At 45.0% G+C, this 22,871-nt stretch overlaps 1 protein-coding gene across 2 annotated transcripts in view; it reads right to left on the bottom strand.

The window, feature by feature from the left end:
* AMOTL1 (angiomotin like 1) overlaps positions 1-22,871 on the bottom strand; it is a 60,546-nt gene that overhangs the window by 9,593 nt on the left and 28,082 nt on the right. Inside the window, exons 5-9 of one of the 2 annotated variants that reach the window (XM_051625300.1) lie at positions 18,391-18,535; positions 17,454-17,543; positions 10,926-11,071; positions 4,468-4,617; positions 497-687 (exon numbers count right to left, since the gene is read on the bottom strand). In XM_051625300.1, coding sequence (XP_051481260.1) covers positions 497-687; positions 4,468-4,617; positions 10,926-11,071; positions 17,454-17,543; positions 18,391-18,535 — 722 coding nt within the window. The remainder of the gene's footprint in view (positions 1-496; positions 688-4,467; positions 4,618-10,925; positions 11,072-17,453; positions 17,544-18,390; positions 18,536-22,871) is intronic. The other variant, XM_051625310.1, reaches the window with a different exon arrangement.

The raw sequence follows: 22,871 nt of genomic DNA, 5'->3' as shown, positions 1-22,871 counted from the left end.
AGAATCAACTGAGGTACTTTGCAGTGAAGAGGCTTAACTTAGTTATCAGGAGAACCTTTCAATTTGAAGCTTAATGAAGCAATGAAAGAGGGGTCTTAGGCCACAAAATTTCCTTTGTGACAGGTTTTTAAAACCAGGTTAAACAACCATGTTGTAGAGCATGGGACGGATGCAGCCATAACCAATCATCCCAGCTTGCTCCATCGCTGCAGTGGGGAGGAGCTGCCTTGCCTCTGCTGTGCAATTTGGCAGCCTGAGACTTTGTTGTTGAGGCCATTTGATAAGCTTTTAGACCTGGTCAGAAGGGTAAACCCTGTCTTAACCAAATATTGTACCTCACTGGCTTGACACCATGGAGAGGTATATTAGACATGGCAGTACGACTCAGCAGGGAAAGGCAAGCAAATTCCAGCCTTAAGAAAATATCCATTCCTTACTATTCCCCCATGCTTTCTGCAGTGAAGACAACTGCCTGCTTGCAGGGAGGCCATCTTACCTCTCTGTTGCAGCTGTGGCTGCAGCATTCATGGCAAAGTGCCTGATTGTACTCTCCTCCAGGTACTTCTGCTCCCACTTGGTCATGTCAGCTTCCAGGGCCAGGATCCTCTCCTCCTTCTCCCGCACCAGCTCCATCAGGGCTGGGGCATTGTGCTCTGGGAGGCTGCTTGCCTGGTAGCTGCCCTGCCTCTGCCAGTAGAAACAGCAATAGATATTCACCCCTTGCCAAGTACAGGTGCTGCCAGCCCTTTTTTCCCCACATCTTCTTTGGAGCACACAAAGACATTCCCATGTTTTTTGACCACCTCAGAGCAGGTGGAAACCCCAGGCTAAAACCCTTATGTTGCAGGAGGAGAGGCAGGTTGACCATGTGTGCAACCCTAGCACATGCATCTCTGGACCATGTTGACAGAAGTAGGGGTCCAGCTCGCCCTGATGAGCAGGGATTTCACGGGATACTCCAAACCAAGGGAAAAGCTAGGAAAGAAAAGTTGGTAGGAACAAGAAACAATGAAGCTTTAAAAGATAATTTTCTTGCTGGGACTTCATCCCACAGCTGGGCAGTGCTTGGTATGGATGGCAGCTATTACCAGAGGGTTTATATATAAAAGCAGAAACAAACAAACAAACAAACAAACCCAAAACAAACAAACAAAAAAACAAACCAAAACAAAACAACAACAAACAAACAAACAAAAAAAGGTGACACATAATGTAGCTACATGTAACCTATTTAAAACAGCAGCTGGGAAAATAGCCCAGACACCGATTTACACCTGTATCTTCTAGCACATAGTTCTCCTGTGCCCTCAGAAGATGACTTCTGTGGTGCATCAGGTAACTTTGTTATTGGAGGTGTAGAAGATTCCCAGGTGCTGTGGGATTCCCAGCTCTCATGGGATGCTGACAAGCAGCAATGGGTGTGTAACCCTTTGTATCTATGCTTTCACAAAAGCACTTCCCCAGGCAGGATTTATCCCACCCAGTCACACACACTTAATTAAACCCCCTTAGTGGCATGGGTAGCTGCCCCAAGCTCCTTTCACTGCTGGTGGAGAGCAGAAGGCTCTGTGGGATGAGCTGGAGGCTGGAGATCCAGCCTGTGGCTCAGCAGAGGTTCAGAGCGATGAGCCTACACTAGGGGAAGAGGCATGAAGCTCTGGAAGAAGTCAGTACAAGTACATGTGTTTGGTTGGGGTTTTTTTTCAATAAAAAATGGAAGACAGTTGTTACACTTTACACTCCACTGTGCACAGAATTGTGTTAAAGGGGAAAATGTGTCTCAGGAGCACCAGTTTCTCATCCATCCTACACCACAAACTTCCACAGGCAAAGTATTTCCCTGGCACAGTCCCAGCACACCAGAGCAAGGGCTGCAACAGCCATTTTCATTTTTCATACCACATTTCCTCCTTCTAGACACTTATCTTCTGCTTACATGAAACTAGAGATACCAGAGGAAGGCTGCAGCCTTTGCCTTTGATGCAGTAACATGTCTGGAAGCTGCTTTCAGGAAATGCAATATGGAGTGGCCCTTAGGAGCAACAGCTGCAACTCAGCTCCTGCAAAAAATACCACTTGCACTTCAGATATTGCCCAGACCCTGGCTGGAAGGTAATTGGAAGGCACAGTCCTGGTCTGTAAATGGCATCTTGGAACACTGTGGGTGCCTTTTATCTTCATTCTCAGGGAAAACCTCTGCCAGACCTGCATGCTCAGCCTGCAATGCTAAGTCAAAGGGATTTTTTTTTTGTCCCAGCTCATGCACCAGTGATAATGCAGATTTGCCATTCGGACTTGGTTACCAACAAGCCAGGACCAGAAGAGATTCTGGGTCGCTGATTCTGGTAAGAAGGAGAAAAAAAACTCCTTCATTTTTCTCTGCAATGAGAAACTACTTCAGTAGACATAACTTTGGTAACTTAGAGAAAACAGATCTGAATTAAAAACTTGGGGTATTTTGAAGCAAGAAGATTCATTGCAGGCTTGTGGCTCATAAAACAAAAAGTATAAATAGTAAGAAATATCCCAAAGCCTCCTCTCACAGCTACAAGGTCAGAAGTCAGAGCATCTTCCTTCTTAAAACCTGTTAGGGAGCTGGTGTAGGCATTTGAGAACTATGGCAACACAAAATGCAGCTGCTGATTACAATGCCAAAAAAATTCAAAAACAAAGCAATCTGTACATTACAGAGGAATTTTCTGCCAAAATAGCCTGAACTCCCAAGACAAGGACTTTATCAACAGTTCATCCCACTTGGTTAATACATTGATTTGTCCCTCCATTCCATCTCAGAGAACAAAAGCTTTTCTAGTTCTAATTTTACCTACACTGGAATTTTAATTGTTTTCTCCAAGATTCTTTCATTTACACCAGCATTAGCATATCATACCCCAGGTAATTTCTTTTTTAAAGAAAAAGCAGGCTAAGGGGCAATTGAGAAAAGCCACTAGAAGAACACAGGAAGAGCAAGCCCATATGGACAGGGCAAGAGAGACTTAACATACTTTAACAGCAGCAAGGAAGAGCCAAGACAGATGGGAAGGGACAGCAGTGGACAGTGATGCCACTGCTGGGGGACCTGCCTTGCCCTGGGTCTGCCAGTGAGAAGGGGATGCTCTCAGGTCAGGCCACCTTGTGACTGCCAACCACTGATGTTGCTCACGGTGCTATTTCCCACCCACATCCCGCCAGCAGCATCGCACCCTCTGCTTTCTGGCAGCACAAGCTCTGTGCAACAGCTGCTTGGGCCTCCACTAATGGCTCATAAATAAGGGTTATTGTAGCAGATGTACTTCTTGACAGAGATATTAGTGAGCCTTTCAAGAGTTACAAGTGCATCATGTTTTGTTTATGTTGCTTTTTCCCCAAGTGGTGCTTTGATACATTTGGTACATCTGCTGGCCAATGACTGTGCATTTGGCAGTTGGTGCTGGCTGTAACCTGGAAATCTTCCTGCCACCTCCCCAGGCTTCTTTCCCCACTTTTCACAGATGACTGGACTTTGGGACTTGGGGATGGAGGAGAATGTAAGAGATCATGTTAGCTATCCAGAGGAATAACTGTGCATAAAATACATACAGAACACCATCCCTCTGAAGACACAGGGCTGCCAAAAACCAAGGGGACAGGAATGCAAAACTACACTTCTAGCCCATCTGGACTGGAGTGGTTTTAAATAATTTATTGCCTGAAGATGATGACACCATTGGACTCAATGATCCTTATGGGTCTCTTCCAACTCATGACATTCAATAATTTTTTGTTTTGTCTCCAGATCTGTTAGGGACAGACGTTTCTGTAAACCAAGTACATAATCACTGTCCAGACTGAATATTGCCCAAGCTCTTGATCCCACTAATTCCACATCATCCCACTTCACTTTTTCAACAGCAAATCTGCCAAAAGCTGTAGGCTAAATCTCATGCTCACATGTACTGCACCTTTCCTCTCTCCCTTTGGTGTGAAGCTGATCTTGCACAATCTGTGATTGCTGGAGAGAAACCTGGAAGGATGTTCTCCCCTGGCAGGTGTAGGGGGACACATGAGGGTAGAGGACCTCCCAGGGGAGCCAGGACTTCTCAGCCCCACAGCAGGCAGGGCTTGGCTGTGTCCAGCAGCTCCACTGTGGAGCTTCCCCATCTTCTGCTGAAGATCAGGACTTAGAATCATAGACTGCTTTGGGTTGGAAGGGACCTTCAAAGGTCATTCCAAGTCCAACCCCCCTGCAACAGGCAGGGTCATCTTCCACTAGATCGCGTAGCTCAAAGCCTTGTCCAATCGGACCTTGAACACTTCCAGTGAGGGGGCATCCACAACCACACCCAAAGGAAAGTCTTAGGTAGAAAACCCAACAGCCTGAACTCAAAAGCAAGCTGGCACCTGGCAGGGCCGCAAGTGACCATCCCTCTGTAAAAGCACCACCAAAGGCCCTGTGCTGGGGTCCTGCACAGACCTCCCCCTCCTCACCTGCTGCATCCGCAGCGAGTCCAGCTCCCGCTCCAGGCGCGTGCGCAGCCGCCGCTCCATCTGCTCCCGCTTCTCGCAGGCCGCCTGCAGCTGTGTCAGCGCCTGCTGCAGCTTCTCCACCTTCTCCACGTAGGCCTGCTTCCTGCGCAGCTGTGAGGGACAGGGCTCAGCAGCGCCGGGGGCAGAGCCCCACCCTGGCCCCCAGGACCCCTGCACCCTTGCAGGGCAGGCATCCATTGGGCTTGAGCGTGGCTTTGGCCATTTGCTTTGGAGTTTCTCCAGTTTCCCCTTTGATGGCCAGGGAAAGGGCATAGCAGGCCTCACTGGGGCTCTTTCTAAGCAAGATCCATCATGTTGGTGGATACTCTATGGGCAAGCACACAGGCTGGCCTCAGCTAAGAGTAATCCTGGAGGGTTTTATTGATTGGTGACACTCAGCACATTGTCTCTGCACCCAGAGTCTCTTTTTTTGAGCTGCAAATCTGTTCAAAGCAGGTGGAACAAGCAGAGTGTCAGCAGCCAGAAGTGCTCCACTTGCTCTATCCTGCTCATGGGCTTGGCCGTGCTGATGTATCAATGTGTTGGCAGCTAAAGTGGGGCCCTGCTCATGTGTATAATGCCATTACTGAAGGGCTAAACATGACACAAGGTTTTTGCAATACAGAGTTTTACAGCCAGAGATTGCTCAAGCAGCACACCCCAAAAGGAATCTGCAAGTGGACTGCAGATGTTCAGGGTGCTTAGCAGCTATCCCCACTTCTTCTGGCCTCCTACAGTGCCACCAGGCATGCAGCGACACCACAGGGTATCCCGTTGGAGGCTCACAGCAGGAGCTGGCATGTTAAAGAGCCCTCAGGGAGAGGAGGCTGTAGTCACCAGAGATGCTGGGCATCAGCTGAGCTGGGCGCTGGGATGGGCAGCAAAGCCTGTGCTGAAACCTGACCCCCAGCCAAAACCTGGCACCGAGAAGGGATGAACTCAGGTGAGCCACACACACCTGGGTGTCCATGAGCCATCCTCATCCCTGGGCAGCGTGGTATAAAAACTTGCCCTCGGGGCTGCAGCAGCCAGGTCTGCTCGCTCATCCCACAGGCTGCAGTACCAGCCTGGGGAAACCCAGATCCCCTCTTCTCCCCCAACTTTTTGTCATTAATTTTATCTTCACAAGCATAAATTTATAAATGCTTGTAACTACTCACATATTTAAATAGAATATGATATTTCACGTAATATTGAAATATCTATAACTAAATTTAACTTTCTAAAGATATCTGCCTGGTAGTAAAGAAAGCAACAGTGCACACAAACTGAAGCTGTAAACCCCAAAGAACTCAACAAACCTCAAAAGACCTCAAAATACTCTTGACTTAACCCTCTGACTTGGAAAGGGAGGGTGAATCAGTTTGAAGGCTGGATCATGTAGACTTTTCTAAGCCTCAGTTGGACTCCATCTGCAGTCTGGGGGTTAATAAGAGATGCTCAAGGTCATTGCCATGATCACTAAGATTCTCTTTAGGACTTCTAGTCTCTCTCATTTATTTGTACACTTGTTTGTGACCTGAAGCAAAGGAGGAGGCAGAAAAACACATTAACCCCAGCTGACATTGGGTAACTATATAAATAAGAGAGGCTGGAGAGGTGCTGTGAGCTGCAGAGGCCAGGGCCCAAATTATATCCTAGTGCCTACCTCTTTTTTACGTACTCAAATCAGTATTGAAATTAACTGCAATGTAGGCTAGGATACAGGAGCTATAGCCACAAAACATTTGTGTCTAAATATCTAGAGGATTTAGTGAGAAGTTTGCTGGGCATGTGGAGCAAATACCAGTGCTGGGTCTCTTCTCCTGTGTGGGACTCCCCTTCACCCAGAGTTCTCTGCTTAGCCCAGGACTCCCATGCTGCGAAGAAGTATTGCTTTTTATTTGTATGATGCTAGATTCAACTAGGTCCCCTCTCACTGATTACAATGATAATTAAATAACTTTTTATTGAAATTAATCTTCTGCCACACTAAATCCATCCATGTCACAGGTGAAATACAGGTTTGCTCACATCAAAAGCAAAGCTCCCCAGTCAGAGCTAGTGACTGGCATTGTGACCTTCCCAGCCCTGCCGCAATCCAAGCTAACACTTAACAGCTCCCAGGGCTTTCCATGAAAATGAATGAGATTATAACCCCCACTAGTCTCTGGCAGAAGCATGAAGACTGCACTCCTCAGGAGGTCACAACTTGGCAAGACAGACACAGTGGTGGCTTCTTGCTGAATGTGCTATTTTGGCATTAGGAAGGTGCCTGTGCCACCTCCCAGCTGCATGAGCATGTATCAGAGAGGGGAAAGGGGCTCCCCTGGGGTCTCTCCTCAGCAGCAAACCTCATCAACTCCCCCATGTCCTGATGGATGCTGGAGGGTCCATCTGTACTGCAGCAGACAGAATGTGGCTTTGCAGCAGCCCTCTGAGCCCCAGGACTGACATGCTCACGCATGAGTGCACCTTTGCCTGTGTGGGTGAGGCAATGTACATGTGTCCACCACCTTAGAAAAAAACGTTGTTGCAGATGTGCAACAAGACAGTTCCCACATTCATAAATACATAGGGAGGTTCTTGAGACAGATCTGGATTTTTTATCCTGCCTGTAGATGCATAAGCAAAAAATTCATCCACATTTGAAAAACGAAGGACACAATGTTGTCATTTAAATTAATGGGCTTGTCAGTGCAGTATGCATTCATAGGGAGGGGGGACTGCATTCAGAAATGCATGATTCTAAGCTCCACGACCTCACAGATACACAGACTCAAATCAGAAAAAGTTGGATGGCATCTGAAGAGGTACCAGCTCATCCTCCTGCTGCAAGGAAAAGTCAACTCTACCTAAAACCTGGTGCATGTCTACATAATCTGTTTACAAAGCCCTCCAAGAGTAGGGACTCCAAACCTCTTCCTGCAAACTACTTCACAGCTTATTTTCCTTTACTGCCAGAAAACCTTTACCCTAATGCCTAATCTGGCTTTCTCTTATGCAATTTAAGCAAATTACTTCTTGTTCTCTTTCCAAATTGTGATGTACTAGAGCAAGAAGCATTTAATGAAACAATTTGCATATTCACAACATCGGCAAACTTGCCTGAACACTGTCCTTGTCCCAGGGATTAGGAAAACAAAGATGAAGAAGAGCTAAGGCTAAAAGGGCTTGATAGAAGCAAATAAATCTGAGTAAAGATGAGTGGATCTTGGAAAAATATCTGAAGTAGAAGTAGAACTCCAGTTTGAGCTACAGAGTATCTATTTCATGTATTTGAGTCTCCAGTTAAAGGCTGTTAGAGAACCACCCTAAGTAGGTTCTTTCAGTGTCAATTACTCTAACTCTTTATTTACAGCCTGATTTGCTCAGCTTCAGCCTGCAAACACTGCATCTCATTATTTCTTCTTACATTAAAGAGCAATGTTTAATCTGGCTGACAGCAATCCCCTCTTCATGTTCATATGCACGGACTGGAGCTCAGCCACCTCTTCACTTTAATTGTTCACAGCAAATAACAGCTTCTAGGCCCCAAATAATTTCTACAGCAGTTTTCTGAGCCCTCTCCAATTATTCAGTCTTCTACCCAAAGCATGGAGCAGACACACGATTCCAGCAGCAGTCTCCTAAATGACATGTGGTGATAATACCACCTACATATTTTTGAATTAAATCCTTCTACTAGCAGGCACTCAGGATAATGTAGATTTACATAGTACTCTATATTATGTTAATTCCACTTACTAGCTACTACTTATTTCTCAAACCTTGATTTAACAAGCTTTTAAACCTAATTACATTCTGGTGGTAGAAGAAATCTGGGTGGATTTACAACGCACTGCATGAGGCAGAGCTCTGTTAATAATACCAGTAATTTTCATTTGAGTGATTTTGTGTTTCCTTCAAGATATTCTAAATTATAATAAAAATCCCTGGTTTAAGATGAAGGTTCGAGTCTTCAACAATATCTGCTGCATATGTGTCAAACTGAGCTCCAGAAACAACAGAGACTGCTGAAAAGATGCTCTGATTTAATGACTGAACAAGCCAAAATCAAGGGAAAGGGAGCAGAGGAGCTTGGGCAAGTGCTGGCAGCACCTCACCTGAGCTGCATGACACTGACATGAACAACTAAAACAAGGCAAATGAGATAAAATTCATTCAAAATCCCCCTAGAATGAAAAATTCAGTTAAACACTACCAGGTCAATGTGGGTTTGCTTACACTGAGGGGTCTGACAGACAAACTCTGGCAAATACCATTGCATCACCTTCAGATGTCACCTGAGGTCTACAATACCAGAGGCAGGAGGTTACCACCTCCACAACATCTACCATGCCCTGGACAGGTTAGCAGCTCTATAAAGGGGAACATTCACCCTCTCCTCAGCTCTGCCAGTCCACAGTCCAGGATCCTAACTCCGATCCCCAGCAGAGGCACATTTCTGTAGGATGACTGGACTAGAAACTGGCAACTGCAAACCCCTTAGAGACAGAGCCCTAAGGCTGCAAGTGTATTTACTACAGCCCAGCAGGGACAAGGTAGCTTCTTACACCACCTGCATGGAAATCTGCATCTATGCTTCTGCTGCCTTCACTGGTGTGTATTCAGCAAGTCAGTGTTACCTGCCAATACCCCACTGACAGTCTGCAGAGCAGGCAGGAGCTAAACCTTCTTTTTCCATTCCCTGCATGATGCTGCTACTGTAGGAGCAGGCATTGCCACCTAAAATGTTCAGTTATTCAGCCACTTTGTGATGAAATGCAAATAGAAATCCTTTGGTTTCCTTGAAGGCAAACAGTGTCAAGTGAATTATGTGCAGATTAAAGGTACAGTGGCTCCTGCAGCTTCCCTTAAGGGACTGCCCCAAATACACTGGGATGGTGAGGAGGCTTTAGTCTAACTAACAAAGGAGCAGTTACACTTAATGTGATCCTCTTCTTCCACCGAAGGCAAAGAAGTTTTTAAAATGTTTCTAAATTGGAAATCAGAATGGTCTAACGGTCAGGAACCAAACAGCAATATCTTCAGCACTTACATACATACATATATATAGATATAGATAGATATATATATATACATACAGCACCTTAAATCTTCCAGACTCCAAGTAACCTACGTTAGCCCGACAGGGGGTCTGCAATGCTGGTTATCCTGATTAAAAACACCAAAATATCACCGAGGGCAATTCACCCTTCCTCATTCCAAGACAATGAACTAAAGTTACCTGTAGGTATTTGAGAAAGGACCTTCTCTGCTCTTCACAAGACCCCTTGCATCTATGCACTCAGCAGGCTCCTGTGGATTTGTCCCCAGGCCAGCCCTGGGGAGGGTGCAGGTGGGAAATGAGGCAGAGAGGGGGAAAGGCCTGCCCAAGATCATGCCAGCAGTCTGTGTCAGAGCATGAACCTCTATTCAGACCTGCCAGGTGCACATCCTTCCCCTCACCAATGGCCTGCCCACTCCAATAGTAAAGATTATGTTTATTTTATTCCCCATAAAGCATCCTCCTTTTTTGCTGGCCACAGGGCTAGAGATTTTAGGGCCAAATAGGCCTGTTTGAAGAGTCTTGCCTGATCTGCCAGAGTGCATAGGCTTTCAGTTAGTTATTCAATCCAAAACTTTGGGTGGAAGGTTTCACAGAACAAAATAAATTTAGATTCAGGGACTTCCAATAACGGAGAACTGAAATCACTCTTAGTTACAGTTAAAACTGAGCATTATTTCCTCTTTGAATTTGTGTCACTCCAGCTTCCAGCTACTAGATGTTGTTCTGTACTTGTCTGTCAGTTTGAAGTGCCCTGGCTTACTGGGATTTCTCTTCCTATCTGAATATCTATTTTTACTATCAGGTTTATAGAAGCCTTAAAGACCTCTTTGGTTTTGCACAGATGGCACTTCTTGTGTCTTGTGGTACGACAGGTGTTTTCCAGCTCTCAGATAAAAACTGTAGCTCTAAATCCTGGAAGGTCTGTCTCCAGCCAGATCAGTCAGCTCTTTTAAGAACACTGTTCAGATGCAAAGTTACCAAGCCCTACACTGTGGTGCATATCTCAAAAGCCTCCTGGAAATTTTTGGGGAGAAACGGAATGCACCAACATCACATGTTTGTATTGCAGTCCTGAGTCAGTGAGTACCCAGCTTTTTATTTTATATTTCTGCTGAGTCCTACCATTACCTCAGCTACCAGCTAGCTGAGTTTGGTGCTGCTTGTTACATGTTGAAAGCTCTACTCTGAAAACATCTATGGTTGTGGCCTCCTTTGCTTGCTTGTTTGGCTCAATATTCTATGCATTTCCTTTATAAGGGGGCCAGTGCAAAGGGAGCAGAAAGACCCACCACACCATGGCTAGAAGAGATTCAGGACCCAGATGGAGAAAGCCCTCACCATGAGCCACCACTAGCCTCAGAGCAGAGAAATGTTGCCCACGCCTCACCTCCTCTTCCAGTTTGATGACCTTGGCTTGTGCATTGTTTAGGGCCTGGTCGAGGATTTCAATGTGCCTCCGCTGGTCCTCATTGGCAGAGCGCACAGCTGCCAGCTCCATCTCCAGCTTTTCCTTCTCCTTCAGGTGCTCTTTGTCTGCAAGAAAGACAAGAACAAGAGCTGCTCTAGGAGGACAGCTCACAGGCCCTGCGCCACGTGCCACGGGTAAGCTACTACATCCCTAGAAAAGCAAAAATTGTGCGAAGCAGCAGTGAGTGGGCCCATTACAACACAGTGCTGAGTCACAATGAGCAAGATGTTCCTACTGCCAAGACTCAGCCCCTCCACATGCCCAGCCTCATGCAAACACCAGCAGCAGCAACCAGTGGCAGCTTGGGTTGCATCTGCACTATAAGAGCTTGTGGACCCAAGCACTGCCTTGTAATTGTCCATTCTGCTGAACTACTAGCATGTTCCCTGACAAAATTTTGGCTTGCACCAGCTACTCCTTTCCCACATGACACCCAGGACAGCCCACATCAAGGACTGTTTATAGCTGCCAGCTTGGATGCTGCTGCCCTTCTCTAAGAAGCAAGAAACTTCAGCCATGTGGATGTGAGCTGTACTGTGCCTGGCCCATTTTATTTGCAAGGATGGAGATAATTAAATATAAAACATGTGAGGCAGTTAAATAATAAACACAGATCTGTGCTGGACAGTTTGAAAATGTAAAGAGGGGAAAGCAATAAAGAAGAGTAAGACAGGAAGCATCTGAACAGGCTTTCTCTGGCCATACAGAGAATGGGGGGCTGTGGGAGGCATTCCAACCCTGTGGGGGCCCTGGGTGACTTTCCAGTACTCCTCCAAGGGTCCAGCAATCAGTACTTTTCCCTTATTAAGCACCCTAAAGCACCAGAGTGAGACTAAAACACGGAGATAACCTCTGTGACGAAAAATCATCCCTTCTTTGGGTAAGATTTAAAATGACATTAAAAAAACCCACAACTGGCTAAATTCAGTCAGCTTCCCTCACATCTTTTTCTTTGGCAACAAACTGCAGGCCCACCACTGACTTCATTGGCAAGCGGCCTGGTGGAAGGCTCAGCTCCATCTACCTCTGCCCTGACAATGCTGAGAAGCCATTTCAGGGAACACAAGCATCAGTCACTGGATCCCTGACATTGGACCACAAACAGTTAATGACTGGAGGGAGCAGGGGATGGATTTCAAAATCTGGCCTTCCTTCTAACTGACAACAAAAATAGAGCACTTGGCAAGCCTCCAGGAAGGGAAATTTCCTCAAAAAAATAATGTGGCATCAATTAAACCTTATTTTGATTTTATACTTTTTAAACACAGTATTACAGAATTTATTATTTTTCTCCTGAAGTGAAAAGTTGCTCCAAAAACATTGAAATGTGGAAAATCTGCCCCTAATATCCAGCCTGTTCCATCCAAGTGTGATGATTCAAGCTGGAATCCCCATCATCTCACCTCTGCCCTGAGGAGGCTCAGAAAATTTCATGTGGCCAAAGACAGGCCATTTCAGACCTGAACTATCCCCAAAAGGGTCTTATTCTTCCTTAATTTCAGACAGAATGAGAATGGGTTTAACTTACACACTGCCAGTAGGTGCCTGAAGCAAGATGAGATACATACAGGCTGGGCCATGTGGAACAAGGCACCAGTGGTCAAGGTGAGACCAAATCCACCCCACCATCTTTCCATTTATCCTAAAAGGAAGAATTCAGCATCTCACAGAAACATTCCCTGGCAGTAACATCAGCACATTGGCCTCTACAAAGTCCACCAGCAAAGCCCAGCAAGTGCTGCACAGACTATTCCACTGACTGCCACCATAAGCCATCTTGGTATGACATCACCTTAGTCCTCCAACATCAGCAAGAAATTTTATATTGGACATGCAGGTCTCTTCCTTCAGTGCAAAGACATTCACTTCAATCAGATTCACCAAAAGGAACATTAATATCTATTGTATGAAAGTGTAAATCTGGGCACATTATCAAGCAGCTAACTTAATTAGAGGGTGAAGAAGCTGGAAGCTGAATGCTATTTCAGGCCTGTAGCACTTCACCATCTCATGCTGGGACCAGACTTTCTGTGCTTCAGATTTTAAATACATATTATAGGAGGACAGCACATAGCAAAATAGGATTTGAGACCTTCACTTTCCATGTTCATCCACGGAACTCAAAGCACTCAACTTGCTCTACTGCATTACATTTTCTATCCCACCCTAAAAGAAGGATACAGGGCACATTTTTGTTCTGTACACAAAATGACCACTGAACCCACTAGAAAGCTGACAAGAAAAATTTTACTTAACAGCTCTCAACACTTCTCCACGTCGGCTTCTCACTCCAAAATGCTGGAGGCACATTTTCTAAGTACTTTCCTATATTGCACTAAGTTTTAGGAAAGAAGGTCGTTGTTGAACAAACCTTAAATTCTCTTTAAGTACATGCAGGTATCCTTAAAGTCTGAAAATACTGATTTACCGTGCTACACTTGCATGTACCTTCTGCCCAGGCATGTGCTTTTTACCTAACAGACTCCAGCTAAGAACTCTTTGTATTTCCTGGTGGATCACTTCTACACCCTGTGACTGAACAGTCCCCAAAAGGCCTCTCTGCTGTAGTTTACAGTTGTAATCTCCCAGCTGTCTCTCCACTGCCTCTGACTGTTGGACCTCAAGACACTGAGGACATTACACTGATACTCTGTGGCTGGTAGAAGAAAGAGGAGGATGAAGCCAAAAGCCTACTTCAGTGCTTCGTAAAAAGGCTTTTGCAGTTGTCAAGCTGGGTAGGTACACCAAGGCTAGACCAGTCTTGACCCCACTTTGAAGGAGAAACAGTAGACAGAAAGATACACTCAATCTGCACCGGCATTAATAATTATTATCAATCATAATGTACTTAATAAATGGGTTGATACATGGTTACATATGGTCATTCACCTAGCAGGGATGCAGAAAGGTTTGATGCTCTGTTGCCAGAGGAAGTCATTAAATCTCCATCGAAACTTGTGATGGCTTTCCTTACCCTACAAAGTACTGCAGACAGCTTAAGCATGGGCTGATTTACAGTTAGGGCATTTCCATTTGCATGGCATATTCAGGGAAGAACTGTATCTTCGCACGTTGAAAACTGAAATCAGATTTCCCACTCCCCTTCCTTTCGGAGTGCAGGGTAAGTCCCACAGAATGGAAGCATTTGGCTATACTACACCATTTCTTCAGGATGCCCTTGGCTCTGGGTGCAGGGAGGCAGAAGCATTTGGCTATACAACACCATTTCTTCAGGATGCCCTTGGCTCTGGATGCAGGGAGGCAGCAGCTCCCCACCTCCCTGCATGCAGCTCACAGCTGTGAGAGGGCCAGGAGCTCCCTTTCAGTCATCCCTGAAACTTTTGCCTGGGCCCTGATTTATTTCCTGTCTTAATACCAAATGGCTTAAAACCCAGCTCAAAAACATCTACTGTCAGCATTTTCTTCAGGCGGATTCATTTGATGGGAACATTTCTTTGCCTGGAATATTTGGGACAGAGATACACATACACAGCGCAGCCACTGCACAGTCCCACAAAGTATGAGGCTCTAGCAACACACTGCAAAACTGTCTATCCATCTCCACTAATGGGTCCAGAGCCACGTGGATGGGCACAGACCTCAATCTGCCTCAGACACCTGAAAAAACAGCCCCTTGGAGAAATCCCTGTTTGAACAGAGCATCTGTAAGTCCTGAAATCCCAGAAAAAACACACAACATTCTTAGCCTCCACCAAAACAAATGTTTCCCGTTATATGCTATATCATAAGCTTTTTCTATGCCCTTGAAACCACCCTCAGTCTTCCTGCCTCTCCCTTTCCATAGCAACCTCTCAGCCTCCTCCTGCCTGGCTCTTCCCTCGCCTGTCTGTGCCTGTAAGACTTCATTGGTCACTGCTTCATGTCTTGCCTTAAAAGAACCTTTCTCTCTGACAAAACATCATCTAATTAACACGTGAGTGTTGTCCTACCCCCAGTACAATAGTAGCCTTTTTCTTAGGCACAAATGCCTAGCACTTAATACTTTGAGGCATAAAGCCTGGCTTTGCCTACTATTATTACAAATAATAAGTTTTTCTCACCTCAAGTCTTCACCTCAGAGCGCACAACTGCTCTGCACTGTTGGACTGCTAATGGAGAGCTCTGTGAGGAACTGAGAAATGATCCCAACTCATCTTGTCTGCCAGACTTCTTTTTCAGGAGTTTTTCCTACTATTGGAGTTCTACCACATGCAGCATTAATCGTACATTTGCAGTATTACTAAGGGTGACTGTTCAAAAAAAGCCTCAGGATTTTTATCTTTCCCTCTTCATCTCATCTCGAGCCTGGCTTAAAAATTATAACTTTCAGGAACATGCTGATATTGGAGTCTTTTTATATAACCTGGGTTGAGGATGTTAAGAGCCATGTTTTCAGGCTGTTTTCCATAAATGTAGGAACTAGAAATCTGTTTTTATTTTCCTAATGAAAACTAAGATTTGCACTTATTAATCTGACTTAATAAGCTACTACCCTTAGAAAAAAAAAAACCGTGAGTTTCATGACAAACCTGCAGCAGCTGATGGGAGTGCACGTGGGCACCATTTTTTCTCTTCTAAAATTACTATTTCAGTCTCAGTAGACAAGTGTACACGTGGCAGCTAAAACGAGTTGCACTCTCTCTCTTCTCAGTTTTCTGCCTGAGCATCCCCATCAAAGGATGTAAGGAAGGTGCAGACAATGCTTGCAAAACCCCCAGGTTGACAGTGTGCTGCAATCCTGGTCATGCTCTGTCCCTGTGGAAGACTCACAAATACCAGTGTACAGATTCAGTCACTGACACAGGATTTCCAAGGAAAGCCCCTTATGGGCTCTCAGAGGGGTGTTTTAAGTTGATACCCTGGTAATCGAGGTCATTACTGCACGTGCCCAAAGAACATAACTGAAGAGGACCCTGCTTTACATGTGCCCATTTTTCTATTCTTGGAAGCACTCTGCATCACATTGGTAATATTTAGCTCTCTGGCCCAGCCAGGAGACACTCCAAGCATCCCGCCCATCTTATGTGATAGGATTCAAAAAGCTATATTTGTTTGTAAGCTGTGAATTGATAGCAGTAATATGCTGAGTGCACAGCACAAAATTTATTGCCAGATATTTATCAACAGAAGCACAGGGCATGTTTATGTGCTGGAAAATTACACAAATTGAGCACATCCTGGGGATCTAACTCCCCCTTGTAGCTACTAGTACATGGGAACACTGCCAGGCTATCTCTGTATGAAGACAGCAGACCCCAGTCTGCAGTTCACACTGTGCAACTTACCCCGTGTGAACTCTTCCCAAGGATGCCAGGACTTACATAGCGATGATATTTTCTTAACAGATCATACCCTTGGATTTGCAGCAGTATCTACAAGCTCTTATGGCATCTGCTAATATGGCAAAGCTAACACAGTCATGGAAAAGATCATTAGATTTTCTTCTGGGTTGTGGACACATACACCAAATTCTCAGCAAAGTTGTCATGTGGGCATAGTCACTGCCTGCAGGAGCTAGGAGAAGGCTCTCCTGCATTTGGAGCAGCTGGTGGACATTGCAGGGCTGGTGGTGAGGCATGCTGAGTATTACCAAACACCACACTGCTAATGGAGGTGGCCAGTTTTCCACCTAAGGATTTGCAGCTGCAGCTCATCTTCCAAGGAAGCTCTCAGTGCAGTAAATAAAACTGAAGGACCAGCTGTATACAGCATTTAGCTTCAATGGAATTTAAGCCAACAAGGTCCTGCACAGCTCCCAGGTGGTCAAGCCCTTCTAGAAGTATGCTGAAGATGCTCAGGATGCACAAGAAGCCAGGTGCTGTCATGCAGCATCCAGCTGCTTGGGTTCTGGCTGGTCACATGGAGCTGTCAGCACATGGCATGAAAATGCTGCAGCACTGTGCTCAGGCACTATGTGAGCCTAAAACTAGACAGGAATGGGTGTTTCTCATAGCAGCAGAAGTTGTGAAATCTTTGTCTCTTCCAACCTCTGTAAAAAGGAGGGTCCAGCTCTGCTCTGGCTCCTGTTAGTCAACCCCTGTCACTCTTAACAACTCAGCAGAGGTTGCTCTGGGCTTATTCCAGGCAAGAGAAGAATCTGGGTTCTTTAAAAAGCATGCAGCTCCAGAGATGATCCATGCAAGCAACACTTCACCATTTCAGATCAATATTTATCATAAATAAGCTAAGTTGTGTTACCATTATCTCCTACTGCTGGTTCTGGTGCTCAGAGAGAAAAAAAATACCACAACAGCAAACTAATCCAATCTGTAGCTCAAATAAGAGTACATGATGAACTAGTCAAGTAAAACCAAGTCTTAAGGACAATAACAATTAAGAGTGGTCTTATTAAGAGCAGAGTATTCACCTCCAGACATACAGATATATACAGATATGCGTGCGTATATAAATATATGCACCTTCAAAACAGATGAGCACAGTACTCACTCTGAGTGACATAAAGGCCCTCTGTTGACTTATCCTCATGCCCTTCGAAGTCTCTGCTGGCTAGCTGCCTATTGGCTGTCTCCAGTCGTTCTGCAAAAAACAGGAAATACTTAAAGTATAAATATATGTATATAAAATTGCAGGCCAACCAAGAAAATACGATGCATGCCAGCAGAGCAGTATAAATAGACTCTCTGAAGGAGGGCATGAAAATGGAGGCTGACACATACATAAAAGATGAGGCCTTTGACCTTTGCCATGAAGCTGGGTTCAGATTTACAGAAACTGGGGAAAAAGCCTCTGCCATCCATGGCTGATGCATCTGAACAGTTCTCTTCTCATGCTGTTCAAAATGCACAAGGCATTTGCAGTCTCAATTGCCCAGCTTTGAAGGGGACGGGTGCCTTCCCACAGTGGAGTGCAGCCCCTGGTCCAGCCAGATGCCTGGGGGAAGGCAGCCCCTAGCCTGGCGACACCCATCCTTGGCACTGCCCTGGGAAAGAAGCATTTTTCTGCAGCAAGCAACAGTTTCCCTTGGGAAGGGCCTGCCTTCAGGTGCCCCACTCCTCCAAAAACGTCATCCAGAGCCCTTGCACTGTTCCAAAAAGCATAAGCCAGCTTGCAGAAGGCATTTCCTTGCCCAAAAACATTTCAAAGTACTCCCATCAGGCACCTGGACACTTAATAGCTCAAAGTAAAAGTCAAGTCAAAAGTACTGTCTGAAGTTGGCTCTCGTATTTTGCCAGAAGGTTTCTTTGCAACTGGGGGGTGACAGCAGTTTTGTCTTAAGTCAATGAGCAGGGCTTGACTTCTCCAGAAGTTTACCTAAAACACGTGTGAACCCACTCCTTTGAAGCCTGCTACTCTGAAGCTTGTGAGACGTGGAATACCATATAAACTGGGGGGAAAAAAACACAGAAAAGCAAGCGTAACATACCACGGAGATCCCTGTTGAAGTCATGAAGTCTCCTAATTTCTCCTTCAAGTTTGTTTCTCATCGCTTTGTCCAAAGACTCCCTCTTAGTGGTGGTCTTGACCAGGCTCTCATAAGCTTCTGAAATCCTCTGAATCTCTACTTCAAACTGAAAGGAGAGAGAGCTCCCATTAAAGCCCAGAAGGAATGCATCCCACCATCTGCCTAGCACATCTTGATGGGGTGCAAGGGTAGGAGCAATGTCAGTGCTGAATGCTACACCAGCACCAGCTCTACAATGACTAATCTCCTGGTGTAGGATGGCATAAACTAACCACTCAGCTGCTTCCCCTCTACAGCCAAGGTGGCTGCTTCAACATCATTCAAGAGGAGAAGTGAAGGAAAAAGCACATTTGCATGGACTGTATTCCTTCCTATAAAGGGTTTTAGGAGGAAAGATTTTTATTCTGCCAAATCCTTAACACAAAACTTAGCTCTAAGCTCTATGCACCACCAGAAAAGCTTTAGGCTCAGCTCTGACCTCCCACCAGTCTTAAACTATTGCAGTTCACTCCTTTGCACCCTTGACCAAAGACTGCTCTATACAAAAAGAAACTATAACAGATCAAACCAACTGTTTTGGTCTTTCAATTTTCTTATCTTCATCTCCTTGAAATATGACAAACTGCAGGTAAAGGATGCAGAGCAACTTCTTTGAGGTGAACTTGCATCTTAACACCCAAATCCAAAAAACTGACAGGAGGATAGTCCCAGGCAAAGTTTTGATGTTCAGGTCAATTCTGTCCAGCTCTTTTATTAAGCTAATGCCTTGTTAAGTGCTCTGCTGAGATAACTGCTGCAGGAATGATCAACACCAATGTGGGAATCTCCTCCTGCTTGCCTAGCCCTTGTGTTTGTGGAGAAAAGTTTGATAATGTGCATAGGCTGGAAAACCAAGAGGTATATATAGCCTCCCACATAACTTTCTAAATCTGGTGCTTTTTCAGCCTCTTGAATCATGGGTGGGACCAACCAGTGATTTGTGAAGACTGCGTGTGAGCCCACCTCCACTTGCTGTGGAGTAGGTTCCTCTCCAGGGCTCATTAAGCTTTAGGTGTAATTTGCTAGCTGCAGCACTTGCAGAACAAAAGTTCCATGGACACTGGGGCTGTTATCCAGCTGCCTGCTTAGGAACCTGCAGCCAGGCATGGATACAGCATGGATACAGGCATGGATATGGCACCTCCAAACCACGCACCAAGGAAAGCCCGGCAGAGCCATGATGGGGAACTCAGTTACTTTCCCCGATTTCTTCTTTCAGCTCTCTCAGGCACAAAAGCTTCTGAAACAAGTGGTGATTTGCAAAGCCCATGGTGTGGCCCCATGACACCAGCAGCTTTGCATTAGTACCTTGCTGGGTATCACATCACCTATCTCACACCGGTGGTGATTTAACAGCTCATAGGTATTTCACAGACATACAAGCTGCTCTCCTACATGCATGACAGTAAAAGGTATCATATGGAGATTATATCTCAGCTGACAATGGTCCTCACCTCCAAGAAGAGGATGATCTAATGAACTGGCTGTGACACTCCTTCTTTGGTGAACTACAAACTTAATCATTATTCTGACTTTCTTTCTGTTTGTTTGTTTTTAAAGTAGGAGCTTCAGGAAGCCCTGTTACATTTTCACTAACCACATCTAGAGAAGCAGGTCCTTCTTTTCCACTCTGCTGATGCAAGGCTAGACACCAAGTGTGTTCCCACCATGAGGACAGCATGTTTGGAGGAACACTGCACAAATCCAAACCTGTTTGAAATTCAGACTGAACCTTACTGTGGTTCAAAAAAGTCAGTCAGTTTTAATTATCCTCATATCCATAGCAAAAGCTGGAACTTTGTTGAGAACATCTGTTTCATGTGAATTTTCTGGAATCAAAATGACATTGACTAGTTACTCCAATAACAGCATAGTTTCAGCTACTGGATTCTGTTACAGCTTTTTATTTAGATCAGTGTGACCTCTTCTAGCAGAAGCTTTTCTCTTCCTATAAGTCATTAGAGGCTATATTCAAGCCACCTTTCATTGCTCTTCTTGACCATTTAAGTAGATTAAGCTTCTCTCTCCTTGAAAGGGAGGTTTGGCTTAGCATAAATAATTTTTAAAGCACTTTCCTGAATTCTTAACTGCATGATCCCAACCAGAGACCATGCTCAGCTGGGTGCCCTGACACCTGCCAGTTACTGTGCCTCCCCTCTCCTGGGTGAGCCACTATCTGCAGGAGAAGATGCCTGCTCCAGAGAGCTCCTACCATAGCCACACACATTTGCCAACATTGCAGGGAGTTACCACAGTCCAACAGTCCTGCCCAATGCTGCTGGTTACTGCAAGGACTCTGCTCTTCCCATTATCTGCCATTATTTCCCAAAACACGTCATCACACAAGTTCCCTGCAGCCCAGGAGGCAAAGACTTGCTGCAGGAAAAGAAAGAACCTCCATCAGCATGAACCAAATTAAAGGAGCGCAGAAGAATAGCCATAAATTGCGTTGGTGTTTCTCAGCAGCTCTGGGATTTTCTTCTCCTTCTTCTATAGAGGGGAAAAAACGTTCAGCTTCTTCTCTGCCTGGCAGCTCCCAGAGCCGACTCACTCAAAGAACCCACACATGCACGGGGAAGAAACAGCCTAGCCTGGCAATTAAATTTCATCAAGGTAACACCATCCAACAAAAGACAACAGGGGAAAAAAACAACACAACAGAAAAAAAGAAGAAAAAGTAATGCCTTGCTTTTGCAAAAAAAGCTCAAAGTAAAATGCCTACAACCCTCTTGCCCCCTAACTCTTTAGGTAAGAAAACCAGACAACTCATCAAACAGCAGAGGAATTAATCACCTTGTACCTTTCTGCAAAAAGTCTGTTCAGACACAACTGGGAATGTGACAACCCTCAGGGCTGATCTGTTCGTATGAACACCCAGAGAACTCGCCACATCAAACTTATTTTCTCTAATTCTTCTCCTATTCTGTAATGAATAAAAGTGATGGGAGAGTGGTCCTACCTAGAATAAATGAGTTACACACAGACAAACAAGAAGTACTCCTGGTGACCCTTCAACCTCCAACAATAGGAAAACAGTTTTCACACCCAGTATGTAATTTAACTCACTGTCACGTTTTCACAGGAGATGAAACTGTGGGAACAGAGGACATGCCCTGTCCTAGGTTCAAACACAGAAAACTAGCATGGGAGGGATCCTGTGTATTAAAGCTTTGGTTCAGGACATTTTCTGGAAGAAAGAATGCACTTGAGCACACATTTTGCTTTAATACTCTGCTTACATTCCCCCAAAGTCAATGGGACTCAAGTCCATGCTCTGTTGACTGAAGTGAGACTTCAGTCCATGCTTGAATACCTTTCAGTTGGTGTCTGATGCAATCGACTCGAGGGGCATCCAAGATAAAGAGAGAGCCATTTCCAAGAGTGTAAAAGGAAATCAGAATATTTTTAGGGCATTGCACTCAAATACCTTTCACTGAACAATGTAGCTTTTGTGAAATTAAACAGCTGGAATATTTATTTTTGCCCACGAAGGCTACAGGGAAGTCAGCATGAAAATCTTTGCAGATGTCTTCACAAATAGTTAATGTTGTTGCAAAAATTTCTCAAGTAAGCTTAGTGAATTCTGTGAATAAACTCAACTCCACTGGTTTCAAAGGAGGAGGCTGAAAATATGACAGCAGCTACCAAACAACAGGTCTTTTTTCTAACCTGTTTGAACAGATTTTCATAGATTTTTCCCAAAACTGAGGCTGGAATTTGGTCTCTCAGAGCTGTCTCTTCTCCTGTGAAGGGTGTCTACAAGAACACACTGATGCTTCACAGCACAGGAAAAAACTGAGGTCTTAGTTAGGCTAAATTCAGAGATAAAAGACCTGCAGCCTGAGCCCATTTGTGTATAAGCAGGGGGAAGACAAATTAAAAAGCAGTGTAGGATTTCAAATAACTCATTGGTCTGGGCCCTTGGGACTCAAAACCAGCACATCTGGGGAACATCTCTGCATTGCCTTCAGTGAACTCCCATTTTCAAGCAACTATTTTGTTTAATTTGACTCTTCCTCTTGTCACCCCAGGCAGCACACAAGACATGGCCCTTCTCCACTGAAAATGCCAACTTGCATACAGAAAAGAGGGTGCAGGATCTCTGCAAAAGGACTTTTGAGCAAAATCTTTACCAAATGGTTATTTCAGATAAGTGGGCAGTGTTCTTTGAACTAACATGTTCAAAGGTAGGTGTCTCACATCAGCTGTGAGAAGCCCACAGAGACAATCAAATTAATGCACTTCCAAATAAAAGGCAACCCCACCAGTGGCTGTTACACTTCCAAAGAGTGTGGAGCACCACTTGAGCATATTGTGGTGGACAAGAGCACTCAGGACAGATAAGGCAGATAAGACAGATACTCTTCAAATGCTCCTAACCTGCACCTCTACTGCCTGTGCAG

The sequence above is a fragment of the Apus apus genome, chromosome 1 (genome assembly GCF_020740795.1).
Source record: "Apus apus isolate bApuApu2 chromosome 1, bApuApu2.pri.cur, whole genome shotgun sequence".
NCBI classification, from domain to species: domain Eukaryota; kingdom Metazoa; phylum Chordata; class Aves; order Apodiformes; family Apodidae; genus Apus; species Apus apus.
This window is presented reverse-complemented; position numbering and strand designations above follow the sequence as displayed.